Consider the following 21,222-nt stretch of genomic DNA (forward strand, 5'->3'; position numbering starts at 1 on the left):
CAGCATTTGTCCCATACACTCTTAGACCAGCTGGGAAAATTCCAGGTGGGCTGAAGTAGAGGAGTCAGCAAGGCAAAATGCATGAGGTCAAGTAAGCATGGGAAGGCAGTGGGGTCCATCCACACTTTGGCTTATTTAAAGGTAAAAACTTATGAATAATATCATTCTAGGCAAAGCTCCACACCTCAAAAGGTAATTTCTTATGAAGGAACTTTTGGGGTTATCCCAATGACAGCAGTTTCCTGAGAGCTTGTAAAAGCAAAATCCTTTGAATAGCATTTAATTTACAGTTACAAAATATGAAGCATACATTCCAGAAAAAGTGGATGAACAAAATTATCTGGTATTATGAATGATTTTTAAGCACTCATGCTACTACTACAGAGCTCAAGAAATATAATAGTGCCAGCCCCTCAGAGGCACCTCTAAGTCTCTGCTGGATCACTCCCCTTTCCCTCCCATTAAGAGAATCCTGTCTTCACTTTCATGGTGACTACTACTGTGCTTGCATTGATAGTTTTACCACCTACTGATGTGCTCTTACAGATGTACTTTCATTTTGTTTTAAAACTTTGTAAAAGCCATCCACATGGCATGGAGCTACATTTTGTCATTGTAATAATTACATCATGTTCTGTTACATGCTTCTGGCATAGTTTTTTACCCATCCAACTAATGATGGGCCTTTGGAATATCTCCAGTTTGGGGCATTAAGAACAAGGCTGATCTGAACCATATGCTAGCTGCATTTGGGTGCACACATGCATGCATTTTTCTAGGGCAATTACCCCCGAGTGAAACTGTGGGGTTATAGTGTATGGATAGCTTCTGCTTTTCTGGATACTACAAAATGTTTTCCAATATGGTTTTATCAATGTATACTTCTAGCAGTCTACAAATGTTCTCATTGTTTCCTAATTTCACCAAAAGTTCTAAATGCTTAGTTCAGTCAGACTTCTTTTTTTTTTTTTTTAAAGATTTTATTTATTTATTCGACAGAGATAGAGACAGCCAGCGAGAGAGGCAACACAAGCAGGGGGAGTGGGAGAGGAAGAAGCAGGCTCATAGCGGAGGAGCCTGATGTGGGGCTCGATCCCACAAAGCTGGGATCACGCCCTGAGCTGAAGGCAGACGCTCAACCGCTGTGCCACCCAGGCGCCCCCAGTCAGACTTCTTAACATTTGCTACTCTAATGGGTGTGCAGTAAGATGTCACGATGGTTTTAATTTGTATTTCACTGGTGACAAATGAAGTTGTGTGCCTCCTCACATATTAATTGGTCATTTGGACATTTCCTTTTTTGTGAAGTGCATGTTCAAAACTTTTGCCTGTTCTTTTATTGGATTGCCTTTCTTTAATAGTGCTTAATTTAATCCATGTATTAATAAAGAGTCTGAATGATGAATGATCAGGGCTGGAGGTTCACCATGCAGCCAGAAGCAAATGCAGCAATCTAAGATTTTTCACAAAACTTTTTTATGTAATTAGCTGGCGCAAATTATTCATCAGGCAAATTGGGCCTAACCGTCTGCCTACCACAGTGTCTGCTGCCAGTCATCCACCTGTGCATCCAGATCAATGAATGAGGCCGACAGCAGTAGTGAACACTCACCAAACTCTTCCCGGGTGCCTGGCACTGGGCTAAGCATGTGCCTTATTTACTTCTCTCAATACCTCTACGTGGAATGTTCCATTCAGCTTAGAGGCTTAAATAACTTGACCATGATGACTCAACTAGAGAGTGATGTGGCTGGGAGTTGATTCCCTCATTTAACTCCAGAGCCTGTGTTCTTAACTTAATTACTATACCGCCTTAAACAAAGTTTCCTTCTGGTTTCAAATTTGGAATTATTGTGTGCTGTGGAAATGGCAATCAGTTCTGGCAGAAGACAATATGATGAAGTACTTAGGTTAGAGCTAGTAAAACTTAAATTCTCTAAAAGTATATCATAATGCATTATGAAGGATATTGGCATAAAGGAAATAGGCTTACATAAAGCTTACTATGCACTTGACTTATGTTTACTTCACAGGATGTATGTGGATGACAAATATGGGTTCTTTCCCCTCACTACTGTATCCATAAACATTTTACACATCCTAAGTAGATAAAATCAGATGCTCTTCTCCAGACTCATTTTTTAAGGTTAAAATCATGAAACAAACATATGGTACTGTCTCCTCTGATTGACTTATTTCGCTTAGCATTATACTCTTTAGCTCCACTCATATTGTGGCAAATGGCAAGATTTCCTTCTTTTTTATGGCCAAATAATATTCCAGTGTGTGTGTGTGTGTGTCTGTGTGTCTGTGTGTCTGTGTATGTGTGTGTATCTCATATCTTCTTTAGCCATTCATCCTCACTCATATGTGGAATTTAAGAAACAAAACAAATGAGCAAAGGGAAAAAAGAGAGAGACAAACAAAGAAACAGACTCTTAACTATAGTGAACAAACTCATAGTTACCAAGGGGAGGAGGATGGGGAGATGGGTGAAACAGGTGAGCACTTAGCATGGTGAGCACTGAGTAATGTATAGAATTGTTGAATCACTCACCACATTGTACACCTGAAACTAATAGTGTTTATTGGAATTAAATTAAAAACTTAATAAAAATAATTAAATTTTAAAAATAAACAAATAAAAGAAAGAAGTTTAAAAAATCATGAAATAAACAATGCTGGCAAACCTAAACATGCACCCAGTACAGCTACCCTAAATTCTCTCAAGGAAGTAAGACAATCCAGCACACGCTGTATGGAGTCTCAAAGGGCTTTCTTACTCATTAATAAGCATAAGACAGCAAAACATTCAAGAGTAAAACTTTAGAAACTACTATGTCTTGGGCAAGACTTCAGAGATCTGTGGAAATACCTTTGTTTTCATGTTAAACTTTGAATTTGTTGGAAGATAAACAAACTGTATTTTGAAACAAAACTATAAGAAGGTAACCAGACTTGGAAAAGATCATGAGAACCAAGAGCTAAGCTACAGTCCATGCAGACAAAGGCAGTTTCTAAGCAGTTTATAGAACAGACTTTAAATCAGAGGGCTTTCATTTTTCCCTTTTGAGGGAACCTTCTGGCTCGAACATGTTCACGGGCCCTGTACAGATTGCAAAGCTATGTTCTTTCTCCCGCTGAGACCCCACTCAGGCTTGTAGTTTCATTTGGAAGAATAATTTTCAATGTCTCCTTCTAGGCTGAGCATTAATTCCCCCACTGCTTGATCGATTAAATCCTACTGCCTGTGTCTGGAAGGCAAAGTGTGGGCTTTATGTATTGCTTTCTGGCAAGCCCCATTTCCACGCTCCATGGAACAGGTGTAGCAGTGTAACTCTCTGCAGCAGGCTTTCAGACCCTCAGATCTTGGGGACCAACAGGTAGTGCCTCGTGTTACCATCTATTGAGTTTCCTTTTTTTATTTTAATGTTTTTTTATTATATTATGTTAGTCACCATACAGTACATCCCTGGTTTCTGATGTAAAGTTCGATGATTCCTTAGTTGTGTATAACACCCAGTGCACCATGCAATACATGCCCTCCTTACTACCCATCACCAGTCTATCCCATTCCCCCATCCCCCTCCCCTCTGAAGCCCTCAGTTTGTTTCTCAGAGTCCATAGTCTCTCATGCTTCATTCCCCCTTCTGATTACCCCCCTTTCTTTATCCCTTTCTTCCCCTACCGATCTTCCTAGTTCTTAATGTTCCATAGATGAGAGAAATCATATGACAATTGTCTTTCTCTGCTTGACTTATTTCACTTAGCATTATCTCCTCCAGTGCCATCCATGTTGCAGTTGAGTTTAAAGGCCAGTAATGATTCTACTGCTATCTGATGAATTTGGTTCGATAACAGTATCTTACCTTTCGTATGGCATTTAATCGCTTACCAGGTGAAGATACATTATCTCGTTTGTGCTTCACAGCAGTTGTTTATGGGAAGCAGGGCTTTATCACTTTCCATTTAACAATGAGGGGGGACTGTGATCCTTGCCTAGAGTCACATAACTAGTAATTGCAATCTTGTTATTAAAACATAGATCATCTGATTATTAACACCAGTGTTCTTTTATGCTTCACATAATAAACCCGAGATTAGAGAACTACAGAGAGCTTTCGAAGGGACCCACATTATCAATGCGCTCTGAGTCCAGAAAACTGACAGTAATATAAATGTCACATTGTCACTTACCTGAGCAGAACAAAACAGAATAAGCTATTTCAGTGTCGCCTCTAGGAGAAGTCTTAGAGAAAATTGCCAAGATTTCTTTGAAAACCCTAAAATGTGATCAGTCAAGCCCCCAAAGATAAGCAGGCCTGCCTTGTAGGGAAACTTGTAATTCATAAGGTCTTACTGTACTGGCCTTGCCTTCCCAAACATTTTTTTTTAAAGATTTTATTTATTTATTTATTTATTTGACAGAGATAGAGACAGCCAGCGAGAGATGGAACACAAGCAGGGGGAGTGGGAGAGGAAGAAGCAGGCCCATAGCATAGGAGCCTGATGTGGGGCTCGATCCCATAACGCCGGGATCACGCCCTGAGCCGAAGGCAGACGCTTGACCGCTGTGCCACCCAGGCGCCCCATCCTTCCCAAACATTTTGAATGTGTATCTTATTTCTCCACCTAGCAAACCCTAGAAGATAGGTGCTGTCTTGGTTTTCCCCAGGGGCACATCCTGAGATAAAGATTCAAGTGCAAGTGGAAGGAGGATTTGTTTATTTTAAAATAAACAAATTATTTTTTTGTTAGAAGGAGAAAGAAACACCAGTAGGGAGTAGGGCAGTGGTACAGGGAAGGGTGTGTCATTGAGCCAGCTGCCGCTGGGGTGACTGGAACTTCACCCCAAGACAAAACCTTGGACACGGTGTAAAACACACACCTCAGAGACATCCCACCTGTGGGGTTAGGGAGCTGGGGTGTTCATATTCATTGCTGAGACTTCTGGGAGCAGGGGGTAATTCCTCCACCTTCTGGCATGCTGTGCAAGGGGGCAGAGCGGCATTCTGTAGGTGAGGAAAGAGCTCCCAGGCAAAGCGATGCAGACAGTGGTGGGGCAGAGTTGCTGGTAACCCTGAGGAGGATATGGAAGAACACCTGGATGGGAGGCTATAACAGCATCCAGGTCTTACATTTTTCTAATTTTCATTCGAAGTCCAGAGTAGTATTTGGGACATAAGAGTCCCTTGATAATGATGTACACATCAAGCTAACATCAGAGTGGTTATGAGAAATGCTTACAGGCAGACATGAAATCCTAACCAACAAAAGAGCATGGAAAGAAAGAAGAAACAAGAAAAGACAAAGGAGGCACCACAGGGGAGTCACTCCTACTCACACTTTCTCATAAATCTTGTCAGGATGCTCCGGCCATTCAATCATGCACACCACTCTGTTGGGCATGATCTCTGTGGTTGAGTAGTAGCCCTGGGGGAAGGCCAGTAGGAGAGCCAGGACCCAGATGACACAAATGACCACCTTGGTGGCCGTGGCTGACAGCCGGGGCTGGAGGGGATGGATGATGGCCATGTACCTGGAACAAAGAAAGGACGAATTTCTGATTTGGTCACCAAAATTTGCATCAGCGATTAACATTGCGCCTACACAAAAATTCCAGGGAAACCTTTGACTTCTGATGATTTTAATGACTATTTTCTTATCCCTTTTGTATATTCTAACCTTAAATTTTATGACTCTTAGGACATAAAACCCTAAAATCCATAAGAAAAGACAACAGGTTTTTAAATATTTAGAACACATCTAGCAACATTCCAGGAGGGACGTTTTCATTGTTAGAATGCTCATGCTGGGGACATGATACCAAGTATAGATCAGAGGCATACAGTAGAATTAGAAGGACAAGAACAATGTTGTAAATTTATTCAATATAAAGACTATCTTTATCCTTTTTTGATTAAAGAATAACATTGATAGAAATAGTGGTTTTTTAAAGTTCTTATGTGGCAATTTAAAAGGCTAGCAATCTTGTATCAGTCTCTACAATTTGAGGGGCAATGAATGTGTGTATGAGAAACGAGTGGCCTAATAGAAAACATCAGCTCCCGGCGAAATCTTCTCCATTCTTTGAACATCTAGAAGTCAGTGTGGCTAACAAGGCACGCCTCACAGGGAGAAAGACAGGCTCCACCTGCTGAGACACACACACTTGGGTATATTCCAGTCCAGGGTGGATGAAACCTTATTCACAGGAAGGGGAAAGCAACGTGAATGATGACTCAGGACTTGGAGCCACTCCCCCACATCCTCTCGCCTGGGATGGAGCCCCGAATGAGTGTGTCCACGTTTGAATTTGTGCCATCTCTGAAATGTAGCAGAGATCTTAGGAATAATAAATATTCCAATCAGCATTTCATATCAATTATAATCACATCAATTCTGCATCCTCCATTTTAAAAGGCATCTTGCTCTGTGTATTTTTTCTTGCCAAGTTTATGGATCCATCCCTTAAAATATGCATTCTTTGTCAGAGTAGAAATTATGTCTCATACTGGGGTTCAAATATTATCGGACAAAACCTCACAGTTGATTCTCTGATATGCAGGTATTTCTGGCTTCTATGGGACAGAATGGCCAATGGAGACTTCGGAAAAGAGCAGACAAATAGCAGCCCAGCTGTCAGCTGGCTGCACATAATTCCACATAATTCTTTTTCTATACCCTTTGGACTTCTAGGATCTGTAGGCCAGAACTGGGGCCACGGTTACAAGTAAAGCAATTTCATTCAGCATGTGCTCTACAAATTCGTACTGGGCACCTGCCTCACGCAGAACACAGCTTTTCCTTCTCGGCTCCAAGCTCCTAATTTCTCTGGGGAGAGTTGGGGCATAAATAAGCAACCACAAAACAGGACAGTAGGATGTGTGACCTCAAGCGGTAATCCGATAAATACCTTAGAGCCTTATGGAGGCGGCAGAGGTAATCAAGGCTTCATATGGCAGGGGGACTGCTGGAGGCACTTAAAGAGGTGCGCTTAGCTGGATTTGGGACAAGTCAGCTGGGCATCCAGCTTAAAGGGCAGGAATTGTACAGAGCCGTCCTCTCTTCCTCGTGTTATGATTAGATCTGACTCCCTGTCTGGGAAGCTTGATGGCTCAGTTTTCGTGAAGGCTTCTTTGAATGACCTTTTATAATTCTAAACTTTGAAACACCTTTCTCCACATTTTCTTGCTAGCGACCTAGGCTTTCTTCTCTGGTCTTTTCTAGTGATGCCACTGAAGGTGTTCAGTGTGTGGAGGTTGGATACTAGGGTACCTCAGGTCAGCCTTCACAGATATGATCAGAAGTGATAACCTCTAGGAAGAAACCCCTCAGAATCTTTTCCTTCTGCCTCTTTTGGAAAAACGGGCCGGTGGTCTAGAAGTCAGGAGACAGTGGAATTAGGAAGAGACTTGGAACAGATATTTTGGTGGGGGTGAGCAGTACGCCATAAATCTTCGGGCGAGTTTCCTTGGTTGAGTTGGTGGCCATAAAGCCTATCATTCAGCTGTCGTCTAGAGCACCAAAAGGGCAAAGACAACTCTCAAGTTGCCATGAATCAAGCACTGTGTGTCTTCTTTAGGTTACCCCAAGGAATTGTAGCTGCTTCCAAGGGGGGTCCGCTACACCATAGACCGGATGACCTTCCATCCTTGGGGGGCTCTCCTGAAAAGAACCCTGAGAAGTCTTGATTTCCCTCCTGGATCTGCCCCTTTCTTGCTGCCTGCAGCCAATGAAGCACTGGTTTCCTCTTCAGTCATGGAGTGGCAGTGGACAGGGAACCCAGAATCAGAGCCAACGGAGGCGAACTGTGCGGCCACTATTATCCTTTCCAATTTGGTGAAGGGCTGGACCTGGACGGTCATGGCCAGAATCTCGTTGAGTGCTTGCATTAATTATAGGCTGGCTTACTGGATCATTTCCCAGAGGGAAGAGCTTTCCCCTACAAAGCTGGACACCTAGCCAGGCAGATGCCTTTCCTTTCCAGCACCAGCCAGGCTTCTGCTCTCACTGTAGCTGTGTATTCTCAGGCTTCATAGGAGCGTGAGGAGACTGCACAGAGGAGAATGTGCTAATTACATTGCCCCCTTTTAATGTTATCTCAAACCAAGATTTTAATTTGCTTTTATTTATTTCTTTTTTAATTTGCTTTTAACTCAGGATAAGCATTCAATTTTAAATAAACGTAACTTAACACCCATGCCCATGCCCAAATTGGCGATACACCATTCAGAATCTAATGTGACTGGGGCTTAAGGGGAACTGCATCAGCATATTGGTGCTACAGCTCCAGACGGGTTGCAAAAAGCCATATTTTATCTTTACTGCAAAAATTACAATTTGGGAGCCCATTTCAGTTAACTCTGCCGTTTCTTGAGCGTATGAGCAATTTCGGTGACAGATGAAAGTGTTTCCCATATAAAGCCAGAGAGAATACAAAAGATTGGCCGTAAAAAATGTATGTATTTTCATTTGTTCAAAATAGAGCCATTTATAAATCTCTCTCTATGCCTTTCTTCCTTTTTACCTTTCTTCCTTCTTTCTTTGGTAATTCTCACTTCTGGAGCTTATGTGACATGCTTCTTTCTTATTCACCCCAAATTTAGTACCACTGGGATAACTTGTCCGTAGATGGATGCATATTTTCTTTCCTGCTGACCATTCCTAGCTTGGACGTACATTTATATATTTATTTGTCACCACTCTGAACAATTCTTGCTTATTCAGTTATGACTTATCATTGAGCAAGTGCTGCAAGCCTTAGGAAAATACATTCAATAAATATTTATTGACTGCATTGTGCTCAAGAGACCAGAAGGCAGTCAATGAAATGTCTTTCTGGTTTACGCATTAATCATCAGCCTGCCAGAGACAGGGTCCGGGGGCTGTGTGGGATGTGGATTATGTTCTCCACTTAAGATTGCTCAGTCCCACAGAGGGCCGGTGGCTCTGATTTGAATTGTATGTGGCCTTCCAGCTCAAACACCTGAGGTGCTATCTTCCTCTTGCATGATCATGCTTTATAAAAAGAACTCTCCATAGAGCCTCTGAAATCTGGCAAAATATAAGGCTGCACATTTTTTTTTAAAAGGCAGAGTGAAACAATCTTATTGTGAAAAAGAATTCCAATCTTCTGATAAGCCCCAGTATCCTCATAACGTCCTCTCATACCAGCCCTAAATCACCTGGCAGAGAGGACGTCTTTCCTCTGCCAAGAGATCTCACCTCCCAGGCCCTGCCTCCAGTTCCAGTCCCCACACTCCCTCATTCCCACTCACTTCCTCCCAGGATTGTTTCCGTCAAGGGACAGCTGAGAGCATGGCTGCTAAAGTCTAGTTCAAAGGCTGGCGAACTTTCTCTGTAAAGGGCCAGATGGTAAATATTCTAAGCTTTGTGACCCACACAGTTTCTGTCATAACTACTTAACACTGCCTTTGTAGTGTGAAAGCAGACAAGACAACTATTGCGCGTGACTGTGTGCCAATAAGACAATTTACAACACTCATGGGGGCCGGGCTTGGTCTGGGGCCACAGTTTGTTGATCGTTGGTCTAGTTGATAGGAAGTGAAAAGCGGGAGGAATTAGAATCATAGGAGAACATGGTGTACTCTTCAGAAACACTCTTTACCTTTGGCATTGGAGGACTCTGAGACTAAAGTTCATTGGGTGGGTAGATCTTATAGCCCATAAGGAGTTAGTAGAGTGGTCAGCTGCCATTTGTGACCCCAGAATCTAGCCCCTTGTCTGCGTACTGTGGTCACTAACCCATGACGTTTTTACTCCTTAATCTCCTTCTGGCTGGCTCCTACTTATTTTCATGGTTTAACCCATTTATCATGTCCTGTGACTGGGTTATTGGTGCCCTGCCTTTCCTGCTGTGAAAATCTCTAACCTTGTGGGGACCACATCTCAATTTATTTGCCTATCTACCTTGTCTTAATTCATCCTTGACAGATTCTTTGCAGATGGCATTTGCTGTGACTTATTCAAGCTGGTTTCCTTGGCTTCCCTCAGTGCCTAGGACATAGTAAAAACTCAATGAAAGCTTAATTGAATAAATGAATATGAAATTTCTTGGTACATAGCAGGGGCTCAATAAATGGTTGTTGAGTAAAAAGAAATGCAGTAGGAGAACTACATACTTATTATGCCTTCATTCTTCCCAGTCTGAACATACGTGAGACTATTATGTGGGAATAATTATTGCTCAGTGTTTTCTGTCATACAGACATCCAGGATCATCCTGTAGGAAGGACTTCACTGGACCTGGGTCTTCAGAATTTCCCATCTCTCGACATTAAACCCTTATGTAAATTCTCAATAAGTATTTGTTGACTAACTTCCACACTGACCACTATGTAGAGAATTCAGTCTTGCTACATGATATCACCCTCCAGCTCTTCCTCTGAACAAGAGGTTGCTCCATCCTTTCCCCTCTTACTCCCCACCCCACTCCATCTCAGAGAACACCTGTTGGGGCATCAGTTGGGGTTCTCTTCTAGGACATTTCTTTAATCATCGAAATCCTCATTTAGCCAGATCACTCAACCAATAACTCTGTCCACTCAACTAAGCTCAAGCGTCACACAACTATAACCAAAGAGGCCTTTGAGCAAGCCAACAGAGGTGACCTGAAGTTCACATACTACCAAAATATTTTTGTTAATGGCAAATCCCCTTGAGTCCTCACTGCTATGTTATGCACAATTCTAAGAAGCACAAGGTTTTGGCCTCTAAGCCCAACATAGATTCACAACACTGTTGGTGGACTATGTCAGCTGACAACAATGGCAGAGTCAATAAAACCATAAGAAATAGATGCAGAGGAGGAGTTAAGATGGCGGAGGAGTAGGGGACCCCTTTTTCAGCAGGTCCCCTAAGTCGAGCTGGATAGGTACCAGACCAGCCTAAATAACCACGGAATCAGCCTGAGATGCAGGATGATGCATCTGGATCTCTACAAATGAACATCTCCAGCGCTGAGTATTGAGGTACGAAGAGGGGAGCTGTAAACCGTGCACGGATATCGGAAGATAAACGGAAGGGGGAGGGAGCCGCCGCGTTTGGGCGCCGGGAAGCGGCAGCCACCTGCACGGGGGAGCGGGCGGACTCACAGAGGGCACCCGCGAGAGAGCGGACTGAGACCGGTGAGCCGTGAACGCGCGCGCCACCAGGCATCTCCCGGAACACCGGAATCCCGGTGTGCTCACGGGATCCAGACTGAGACCGGGAACTCCCGGAGCGCGCGCGGGGCGGCTGGCGGCTGGCGGGCCACCTGCACGGGGGGAGCGGGCGGACTCGCGGTCGGCACCCGCGAAACAGCAGACTGAGACCCTGAACCGGGTGCGCGCGCCACCAGGCTTCTCACGAAACTCTGGAATCGAGGTGTGCTCACCGGGCATAGACTGAGACCGGGAGACCCGGGAGCCTGCGGGGCGGCCGGTGGCTGGCGGCATTAGAAACACAAAGGACAGAGACGCGCCGGCCCTGGAAGTGAGGGCAGGGACGACGGGTGTGGGGCGCACATCCCGGGACGCTGCAGGGTTGAGCAGCACCAACAGTAATAGAGTTAAAGTGGCCAGAACATCAGTGGAGAACGGGCCGCAATCCCTCTGTTCTGCGACAATGCAGCCTCTGCTGCTCTGACCCTCAGAAGAGGCATAGCCGGCCGCCAGGGAAAGCCGCCAGAGAACAAAAGCCTGGAAATACCGGCTCAGAGAGTGCCCATCCCCATCCTCCCTCGCAGGGGACACGGAGACTCTAACCAAACAGGGTTGCCTGAGTATCGGCGTGGCAGGCCCCTCCCCCAGAACACAGAAGGCAGGCTGAAAAATCAAGAAGCCCACAACCCAGGCGCCTGGGTGGCGCAGTCAATGAGCTCCTGTCTCCGGCTTAGGGCGTGATCCCAGCGTTCCGGAAAGGAGTCCCTCATCGGGCTCCTCCGCTGGGAGCCTGCTTCTTCCTCTCTCACTCCCCTGCTTCTGTTTCATTCTTGCTGACTGTCTGTCTCCCTCTCTCAGATAAGTAAATAAATAAAATCTTTAAAGAAGAAGCCCACATCTCTAAGATCCCTATAAAACAAGGGGCACGGCCTGGGACCCAGTCAATAATTTTGGGCTCTGGAAACCCCGCAACCTCTCCTCATCAGAATGACAAGAAGGAGAAGCCCCCCCCAGCAAAGAAAAGACAGTGAGTCAGTGGCCTCTGCCACAGAAGTAACGGATATGGATGTAACCAAATTATCAGAAATGGAATTCAGAGTAACAATGGTCAAGATAATGAGTAGACTTGAGAAAAGTATTCAGGAAAATATTACTGAGAATATAGAATCCCTAAGGGCGGAAATGAGAGCGAATTTGACAGAAATTAAAAATTCTATGAGCCAAATGCAGGCAAAACTAGAGGCTCTGACGGCCAGTGTCACAGAAGCGGAGGAAAGGGTTAGTGAATTGGAGGATGGGTTAATAAAGGAAAAAATAAAAATAGAAGATGGTCTTAAAAAAATCCACGCCCACGAATGTTGGCTACGGGAAATTACTGACTCAACGAAACGATCCAATGTTAGAATCATCGGCATCCCCGAGGGGGTGGAGAAAAACAGAGGCCTAGAAGAGATATTTGAACAAATTGTAGCTGAAAACTTCCCTAATCTAGCAAGGGAAACAAAAATTCGTGTCCAAGAGGCAGAGAGGACCCCTCCCAAGCTCAACCATGACAGACCTACACCACGTCACGTCATAGTGCAATTCGCAAATATGAGATCCAAGGATACAGTATTGAAAGCGGCCAGGGCAAAGAAATTTCTCACGTACCAAGGCAAAGGCATCAGAATTACGTCAGACCTGTCTACACAGACCTGGAATGAGAGAAAGGGTTGGGGGAGCATTTTTAAAGCTCTTTCAGAGAAAAACATGCAGCCAAGGATCCTTTATCCAGCAAGGCTGTCATTCAGAATTGATGGAGAAATAAAGACATTTCAGAATCGCCAGTCACTAGCCAATTTCGTAACCACGAAACCAGCCCTACAGGAGGTATTACGGGGGGTTCTATAAAAGTAAAAAGGCCCCAAGAGTGATACAAAACAGAAAGTCACAGCCAATACACACAAAGACTTTACTGACAACATGGCAGAATTAAAAGCATATCTCTCAGTACTCAGCCTGAACATTAATGGTTTAAATTCTGGCTTCAAACGCCACAGGGTTGCAGATTGGATAAAAAGAAATGACCCATCCATTTGCTGTCTACAAGAGACTCATTTCGAACCCAAAGATGCATTCAGACTGAGAGTAAGGGGATGGAGTACCATCTTTCACGCAAATGGACCTCAAAAGAAAGCTGGGGTAGCAATTCTCATATCAGATAAATTGGATTTTAAACTACAGACTATAGTTAGAGATGCAGAAGGGCACTATATTATTCTTAAAGGAAGTATTCAACAAGTGGATATGACAATTATAAATATATATGCCCCCAACAGGGGAGCAGCAAGATACACAAGCCAACTCTTAACCAGAATAAAGAGACATATAGATAAAAATACATTAATAGTAGGGGACCTCAACACTCCACTCTCAGAAATAGACAGAACACCCTGGCAAAAACTAAGCAAAGAATCAAAGGCTTTGAATGCCATACTCGACGAGTTGGACCTCTTAGATATATATAGAACACTACACCCCAGAACCAAAGAATACTCATTCTATTCTAATGCCCATGGAACATTTTCAAGAATAGACCATGTTCTGGGACACAAAACAGGTCTCAGCCGATACCAAAAGATTGAAATTATCCCCTGCATATTCTCAGACCACAACGCTCTGAAATTGGAACTCAACCACAAGGAAAAATTTGGAAGAAACTCAAACACTTGGAGACTAAGAACCATCCTGCTCAGGAATGACTCGATAAACCAGGAAATCAAAAATCAAATTAAACAATTTATGGAGACCAATGAGAATGAAAATACAACAGTCCAAAACCTATGGGATACTGCAAAGGCAGTCCTAAGGGGGAAATACATAGCCATCCAAGCCTCACTCACAAGAATAGAAAAATCTAAAATGCAGTTTTTATATTCTCACCTCAAGAAGCTGGAACAGCAACAGAGGGACAGGCCTAATCCACGCACAAGGAAGCAGTTGACCAAAATTAAAGCTGAAATCAATCAAGCAGAAACCAGAAGTACAGTAGAGCAGATCAACAGGACTAGAAGCTGGTTCTTGGAGAGAATCAATAAAATTGACAGACCACTGGCAAGACTTATCCAAAAGAAAAGAGAAAGGACCCAGATTATTAAAATTATGAATGAAAAAGGAGAGGTCATGACGAACACCATTGAAATTGGAAGGATTATTAGAAATTTTTATCAACAGCTATATGCCAATAAACTAAGCAATCTGGAAGAGATGGAATCCTTCCTGGAAACCTATAAACTACCAAGATTGAAACAGGAAGAAATTGATTTCTTAAACAGGCCAATTAATTATGAAGAAATTGAGTCAGTGATAAACAACCTTCCAAATAACAAAACTCCAGGCCCGGACGGTTTTCCTGGGGAATTCTACCAAACATTCAAAGAAGAAATAATACCTATTCTCCTAAAGCTATTTCAAAAAATAGAAACAGAAGGAAAGCTACCAAACTCATTCTATGAGGCCAATATTACCTTGATCCCCAAACCAGGCAAAGACCCCCTCAAAAAGGAGAATTACAGACCGATTTCCCTAATGAATATGGACGCCAAAATCCTCAACAAGATACTTGCTAATAGAATCCAACAGTTCATTAAAAGGATTATCCACCACGATCAAGTGGGATTCATACCTGGGATGCAAGCGTGGTTCAATATTCGCAAATCAATCAGCGTGATACATCATATCAACAAGAAAAGACTCAAGAACCATATGATCCTCTCAATCGATGCCGAAAAAGCATTTGACAAAATACAGCATCCTTTCCTGATTAAAACCCTTCAGAGTGTAGGAATAGAAGGTACATTTCTCAATCTCATAAAAGCCATCTATGAAAAGCCTACTGCAAATATTATTCTCAATGGGGAAAAGCTGGAAGCCTTTCCCTTAAGATCAGGAACACGACAAGGATGCCCACTCTCGCCACTATTATTCAACATAGTACTAGAAGTCCTTGCAACAGCAATCAGACAACAAAAAGGGATCAAAGGTATTCAAATCGGCAAAGAAGAAGTCAAAATGTCTCTCTTCGCAGACGACATGATACTCTATATGGAAAACCCAAAAGAAGCCACTCCCAAACTATTAGAAGTTATAGAGCAATTCAGTAACGTGGCGGGATACAAAATCAATGCTCAGAAATCAGTTGCATTTCTGTACACGAATAACGAGAACGAAGAAAGAGAAATCAGGGAATCCATCCCATTTACAATAGCACCAAAAACCATACGTTACCTTGGAATTAACTTAACCAGAGACGTAAAGGACCTTTATTCTAGAAACTATAAATCACTCTTAAAAGACATTGAGGAAGACATAAAAAGATGGAAAGATATTCCATGCTCATGGATCGGAAGAATTAACATAGTTAAAATGTCCATGCTACCCAGAGCAATCTACACTTTCAATGCTATCCCGATCAAAATACCGAGAACGTTTTTCAAAGAACTGGAACAAATAGTCCTTAAATTTGTATGGAACCAGAAAAGACCCCGAATCTCCAAGGAACTGTTGAAAAGGAAAAACAAAGCTGGGGGCATCACAATGCCGGATTTCGAGCTGTACTACAAAGCTGTGATCACAAAGACAGCATGGTACTGGCACAAAAACAGACACATAGACCAATGGAACAGAATAGAGAGCCCAGAAATGGACCCTCAGCTCTTTGGGCAACTAATATTTGATAAAGCAGGAAAAAACATCCGGTGGGAAAAAGACAGTCTCTTCAATAAATGGTGCTGGGAAAATTGGACAGCTACATGCAAAAGAATGAAACTTGACCACTATCTCACACCATACACAAAAATAAACTCCAAATGGATGAAAGACCTCGATGTGAGACAGGAATCCATCAAAATTCTAGAGGAGAACATAGGCAGCAACCTCTACGACATCGGCCAAAGCAACCTTTTTCATGACACATCCCCAAAGGCAAGAGAAACAAAAGATAAAATGAATTTATGGGACTTCATCAAGATTAAAAGTTTCTGCACATCCAAGGAAACAGTCAGAAAAACTAAGAGGCAGCCCACGGAATGGGAGAAGATATTTGCAAATGACACTACAGATAAAGGACTGGTATCCAAGATCTACAAAGAACTTCTCAAACTCAATACACGAGAAACAAATAAACAAATCAAAAAACGGGCAGAAGATATGAACAGATACTTTTCCAATGAAGACATACAAATGGCTAACAGACACATGAAAAAATGTTCAAAATCATTAGCCATCAAGGAAATTCAAATCACAACCACACTGAGATACCACCTTACGCCAGTTAGAATGGCAAAAATAGACAAGGCAAGAAACAACAATTGTTGGAGAGGATGTGGAGAAAGGGGATCCCTCCTACATTGTTGGTGGGAATGCAAGTTGGTACAGCCACTCTGGAAAACCGTGTGGAGGTCCCTTAAAAAGTTAAAAATTGAGCTACCCTATGATCCAGCCATTGCACTACTGGGTGTTTACCCCAAAGATACAGACGTAGTGAAGAGAAGGGCCATATGCACCCCAATGTTCATAGCAGCAATGTCCACAATAGCTAAATCGTGGAAGGAGCCGAGATGCCCTGCAACAGATGACTGGATTAAGAAGTTGTGGTCCATATATACAATGGAATATTACTCAGCAATCAGAAAGAATGAGTTCTCAACATTTGCTACAACATGGACGGCACTGGAGGAGATAATGCTTAGTGAAATAAGTCAAGCAGAGAAAGACAACTATCATATGATTTCTCTCATCTATGGAACATAAGAACTAGAATGATCAGTAGGGGAAGAAAGGGATAAAGAAAGGGGGGGTAATCAGAAGGGGGAATGAAACATGAGAGACTATGGACTATGAGAAACAAACTGAGGGCTACAGAGGGGAGGGGGGTGGGGGAATGGGATAGACCGGTGATGGGTAGTAAGGAGGGCACATATTGCATGGTGCACTGGGTGTTATACACAACTAATGAATCATCGAGCCTTGCATCGAAAACCGGGGATGTACTGTATGGTGACTAACATAATATAATAATAATAAAAAAAAAAGAAATAGATGCAAAACAGATGTAACTGAGAGCCTGGGATGATTTAGAGTTAACTGAAGGAGAGATGTAGCTAACTGATGTCCGAGCCATCCTGCCCCATGTGTGATCAAAGGATCCATGTGGTTCAAAGGTGATTCAGATATATAGTCTCCAGCCAGGGCTGCCATAAAAGTACACATGACTAAGGCCTGAAATGAACTAAGGGGGAAAAGTAGTAAAGATTCAAACCAAGTACAATATCCTGAAGGTTTCTGTCTATAGAGGTGGGGCCAGAGTTGCATGAAAACTTAAAGCAGGGTTGGGTGAGAGGGGCGTTTGGAGAACGGCATGTTCCCACCTCCCCCTCCTCCTCCAGGGCAGGCTCTCTTCTCCCACAGACCTCCTTTATTCACCAGATAAAAGCAAGATCCTGTGAGTGAGGCACTCACTGTTAGGGTTGTACAAGTGCAAAGTTGGATCCTGTCTTTATTGAAAATTTTGATATTCTGCTTAGCACAGATTTTTTTGCATTAATTTTTTATATTTTAAAATATTGCATTAAAATATTTTTTATTTTGATTGCTGAATTATTTGTGCCACCTTAAATTTTGCACCCAAGGCGAATGCCTCCCTTGCCGCACCCGAATCCCAGCCCTGATAATATTGCCCACTCAAGTACATCAGGCGGGACAATCATTGATGAAATGAAGTGTACTTGGACTTAGGCAGTGGTGGGACTATTGTTCAATGCTGCTGGTCCTGTCAACCACCTGATAAACAGTCAGTTATGCTGTGTCCTCTGCCTGCAGCTTTGCAATGCCCAGGTCACCAGAGCATGGGTGGCAGGGCTGATGTGAAGCCTGGAAAATTATCGATAACATGAGCAGAATGGAGGCTGAGCAATTCTACTGTATAGAGTAATTTGGACACCCTTGCTACTGTGATTTTGCCTTAAATTGTACATGCAAGTCCACAACTATTTATTTTATTGACTGATTGGCTGATGATAATGCTCAGTTAAAAAACTTCTTTGACAGCAATAAGTTATAAACAAACAAAAGTACAAGTTTAATGAAAAATTACAGGTTTGATTTCTGCTTTTCATTAAAATTAATGATGCACAACCTGCACAAAGAGATTGTAGACATTTACCTTCTATGGAGCCTAAGTGTTACCACTGACCACGTGAAAACCAGAGGACACCAATCTGCTGAAGCAGCAGCAGCAGCAGCAGCATCCACATAAAAAAATTAGTAGTTACTTTAAGTCAAATGTGTCCAAAGATGTTGACACATGCATTGAAAATGGTGTTTGCCCATTACTCTGTGAAGCAGAGTCATTTAGACTAAATGACGACTCTAAGTTAATTTCACTAATATTCAGTTCTAATTTTTCTTGTGCATGTACAAAAGTTCAAGTGATAGCTATTAGTATCTTGGCTCAGATAGCAGATTCTAATTTTAAATCACTGTCATCCGATTTTTCAAATAGGAAATCAGGTAATTTCAATAATGGTTCAATTCTTTCATAATCTAATTCTTGGAATCAAAGTTTTTGGAAGTAGAAAAAACTGACATTGTGAATATTATCATGAATTTATTTCAAATTTCAACCGTGAAGATAAATTGTTTTGATACTAATATGAATACAATGTGGTAAAAATAATGTCCTTACTAAATTAAGAAATCTATGGAACAGAAATGTACTTGGAGTAGGTTCTGAGACATAGAACTTGCCAAACAAGTTCCAATATTTTACCAATTGAAATAGAAGCTGAAGTTGTTGAAATTTACAAAAATTTTTGTACATGCAAGGTAACTGAACTAAATTTTTTCCTTTTTGGTAATAAAGTCGATATTGAATACAAAAGCAGACTGTAATAGGATTTTGGAAGTGTTTAAGCCTTTGACAAACTATTTTGTGAATTAACCTCCATAATAATACTAAACTTTTTGCAGCTGAGTCCTCTAAGTCTTGGTTGCATTTTGTTTAAAATTAGTTGAATGTCTTTATTGCAAATATATTTTTTTAAGATTTTATGTATTTGAGAGAGAGAGAGAGCATGAGCGAGGGGAGCGGCAGAGGGACAAGCAGACTCCCTACTGAGCAGGGAGCCGATGTGGGGGTCAATCCCAGGACCTCGAGATCATGACCTGAGCCAAAGGCAGAAGCTTAACAGAATGAGCCACCCAGGTGCCCCATCAATGCAAATCTTTTCAATGGAGCATCCCAAAATATGAGCTTCTGAAGCTTTTAAAAAATTATAATTTTTGAATACAAATCTGCTAAACAAAAAGACATAGAAATTTATCCTCATAAAGGCAAGAGAGGAACTGCACAAATAAACAATGAAAGCTCTATGGTGTGCACAATTTAATTTTGGGGAATTCTTGAATTGCTCTTAGGACTATTTTGACTTGTGGGAAAAATCTTTTGATGGATCTCTATTCTTTAGTAAATAATTTGTACTCTCTCTCAGAATAGAGTGGTATGAAACTGGGGGAGGCTACAATTTTGCAGTATCTAAATTGGGTAAAACATTAAAAAGAAACAGAGAGACCACTTATTTACTATCCTAGACAACTTAATTTTTTTTTCTCTTAAATCTGTCTTTTTCTGTCTTTGTGCTACATTCTGGATACTTAGTTTGGATCAATCTTTCAGTTCATGGACTTTCTCCAGCAAATCTAATCTAGTATTAGACCTGTCTATTAACTTATATTTCAACTCTTATTATTTTTCATTTTTATAATTTTGATTTGCTTATTTTTCAACATGCTTGGTCATTCTTGATATTTTTCACTTGGTCCTCATATTTTCAAGCTTCTTGTTTATAGCTTCTTTTTTATTTCTTTATACATAATACACATAGCTTATATTCTGTCTCTATTAACTCCAATAACTGAAGTCTCCCTGGGTCTGCTTCCGCAGGTTCTCACTCGCATTGATCTGTTTCATTATCGGTTTCATTTTGACTGCATCCTGCTTATTTTCCTTGGAACTTTATCTGTGAGAATTCACTGATGCCTGGGTGGGAGGTAAGTTCCTTCAGAGATTTGCAGTAGTTTCTGCCATGAACCTGGGAACACTTCTAGGCTGGGACCACTGTGAACTAAATTTCTGTGTGAGATTTTTTTTAGATCAATCAACTGATACGAATTTGGCCTGCACACCTGTGTGTGGACTCCTTTTCTGCTGCAAACTTTCAGAATATTTTTTTTTCTGCTTACTCTGCACCAAGGTTAGAGATGGAACAATTTTCTTTGTGGTCCCTGGAAGGGTAGGCATTTATTTACAGGTCTTTTTTTTACACTGAGGGTGTAGCCCTTTGCTTCTCAACTTTAAGAAAATTTACCCTGTTAGACAACCCACAATGGGCAGGTCTTAAGTTTTGGGTCTTGTCCCTGTACCTTATCTTGTGAGTCAAAGTCAAGATCAAATACCCTCAAAACAAAAGCTAGCTTCACTACTCTAATAATTAGATTTCCTGCCCTCATTTAAATTTTGACCTCAGTATTCTTGACTTTCTTGCAAGAAAATAAATGCACCTAAGGAGCTTGCATGTGTGTGTGCGTGTGGGTGTGCCTGCGCACATGTGCGTGTAGTATCGTATCCGGGATTTTTTAGTTAATTTCAAGATCATCAGTCAGGAAATCTAGTCTGCCATTTGGCTGAAAGCAGAAGTTCTGATCTTCTTTTTATTTATTTATTTTTTTGTTTTACTGCCAAATTATTGGGTGTAAAAATTCAAACGATACAGGAAGAGATAAAGGGTAAGCCCCTCTCCTACCTCTGTCTCCAGTGGAGGTGGTGTTTAAATGGATGAGCTGGTGTGTACATCTATACAGAGCTGTATGCCACATACTTTCGAGGAGGAGGCAACAGCATATATAAAGGTCTGGTGACCTGAAAAGAAATGGCTTGTTGATAATCATTTCTAATATTTTATGAGATGCTTCTCAGGAAGGAGCAAATAATGCGTCTTCTATTCTTTTGAACCCCTGACTG

General features: G+C 41.9%; 1 protein-coding gene across 1 annotated transcript in view; it reads right to left on the reverse strand.

Moving 5' to 3' along the window:
* TACR1 (tachykinin receptor 1) overlaps positions 1–21,222 on the reverse strand; it is a 150,297-nt gene that overhangs the window by 67,925 nt on the left and 61,150 nt on the right. The window contains exon 2 of the mRNA XM_026482024.4: positions 5,345–5,539. Coding sequence (XP_026337809.1) covers positions 5,345–5,539 — 195 coding nt within the window. The remainder of the gene's footprint in view (positions 1–5,344; positions 5,540–21,222) is intronic.

The sequence above is a fragment of the Ursus arctos genome, unplaced genomic scaffold, assembly GCF_023065955.2.
Source record: "Ursus arctos isolate Adak ecotype North America unplaced genomic scaffold, UrsArc2.0 scaffold_8, whole genome shotgun sequence".
Classification (NCBI taxonomy): Eukaryota; Metazoa; Chordata; class Mammalia; order Carnivora; family Ursidae; genus Ursus; species Ursus arctos.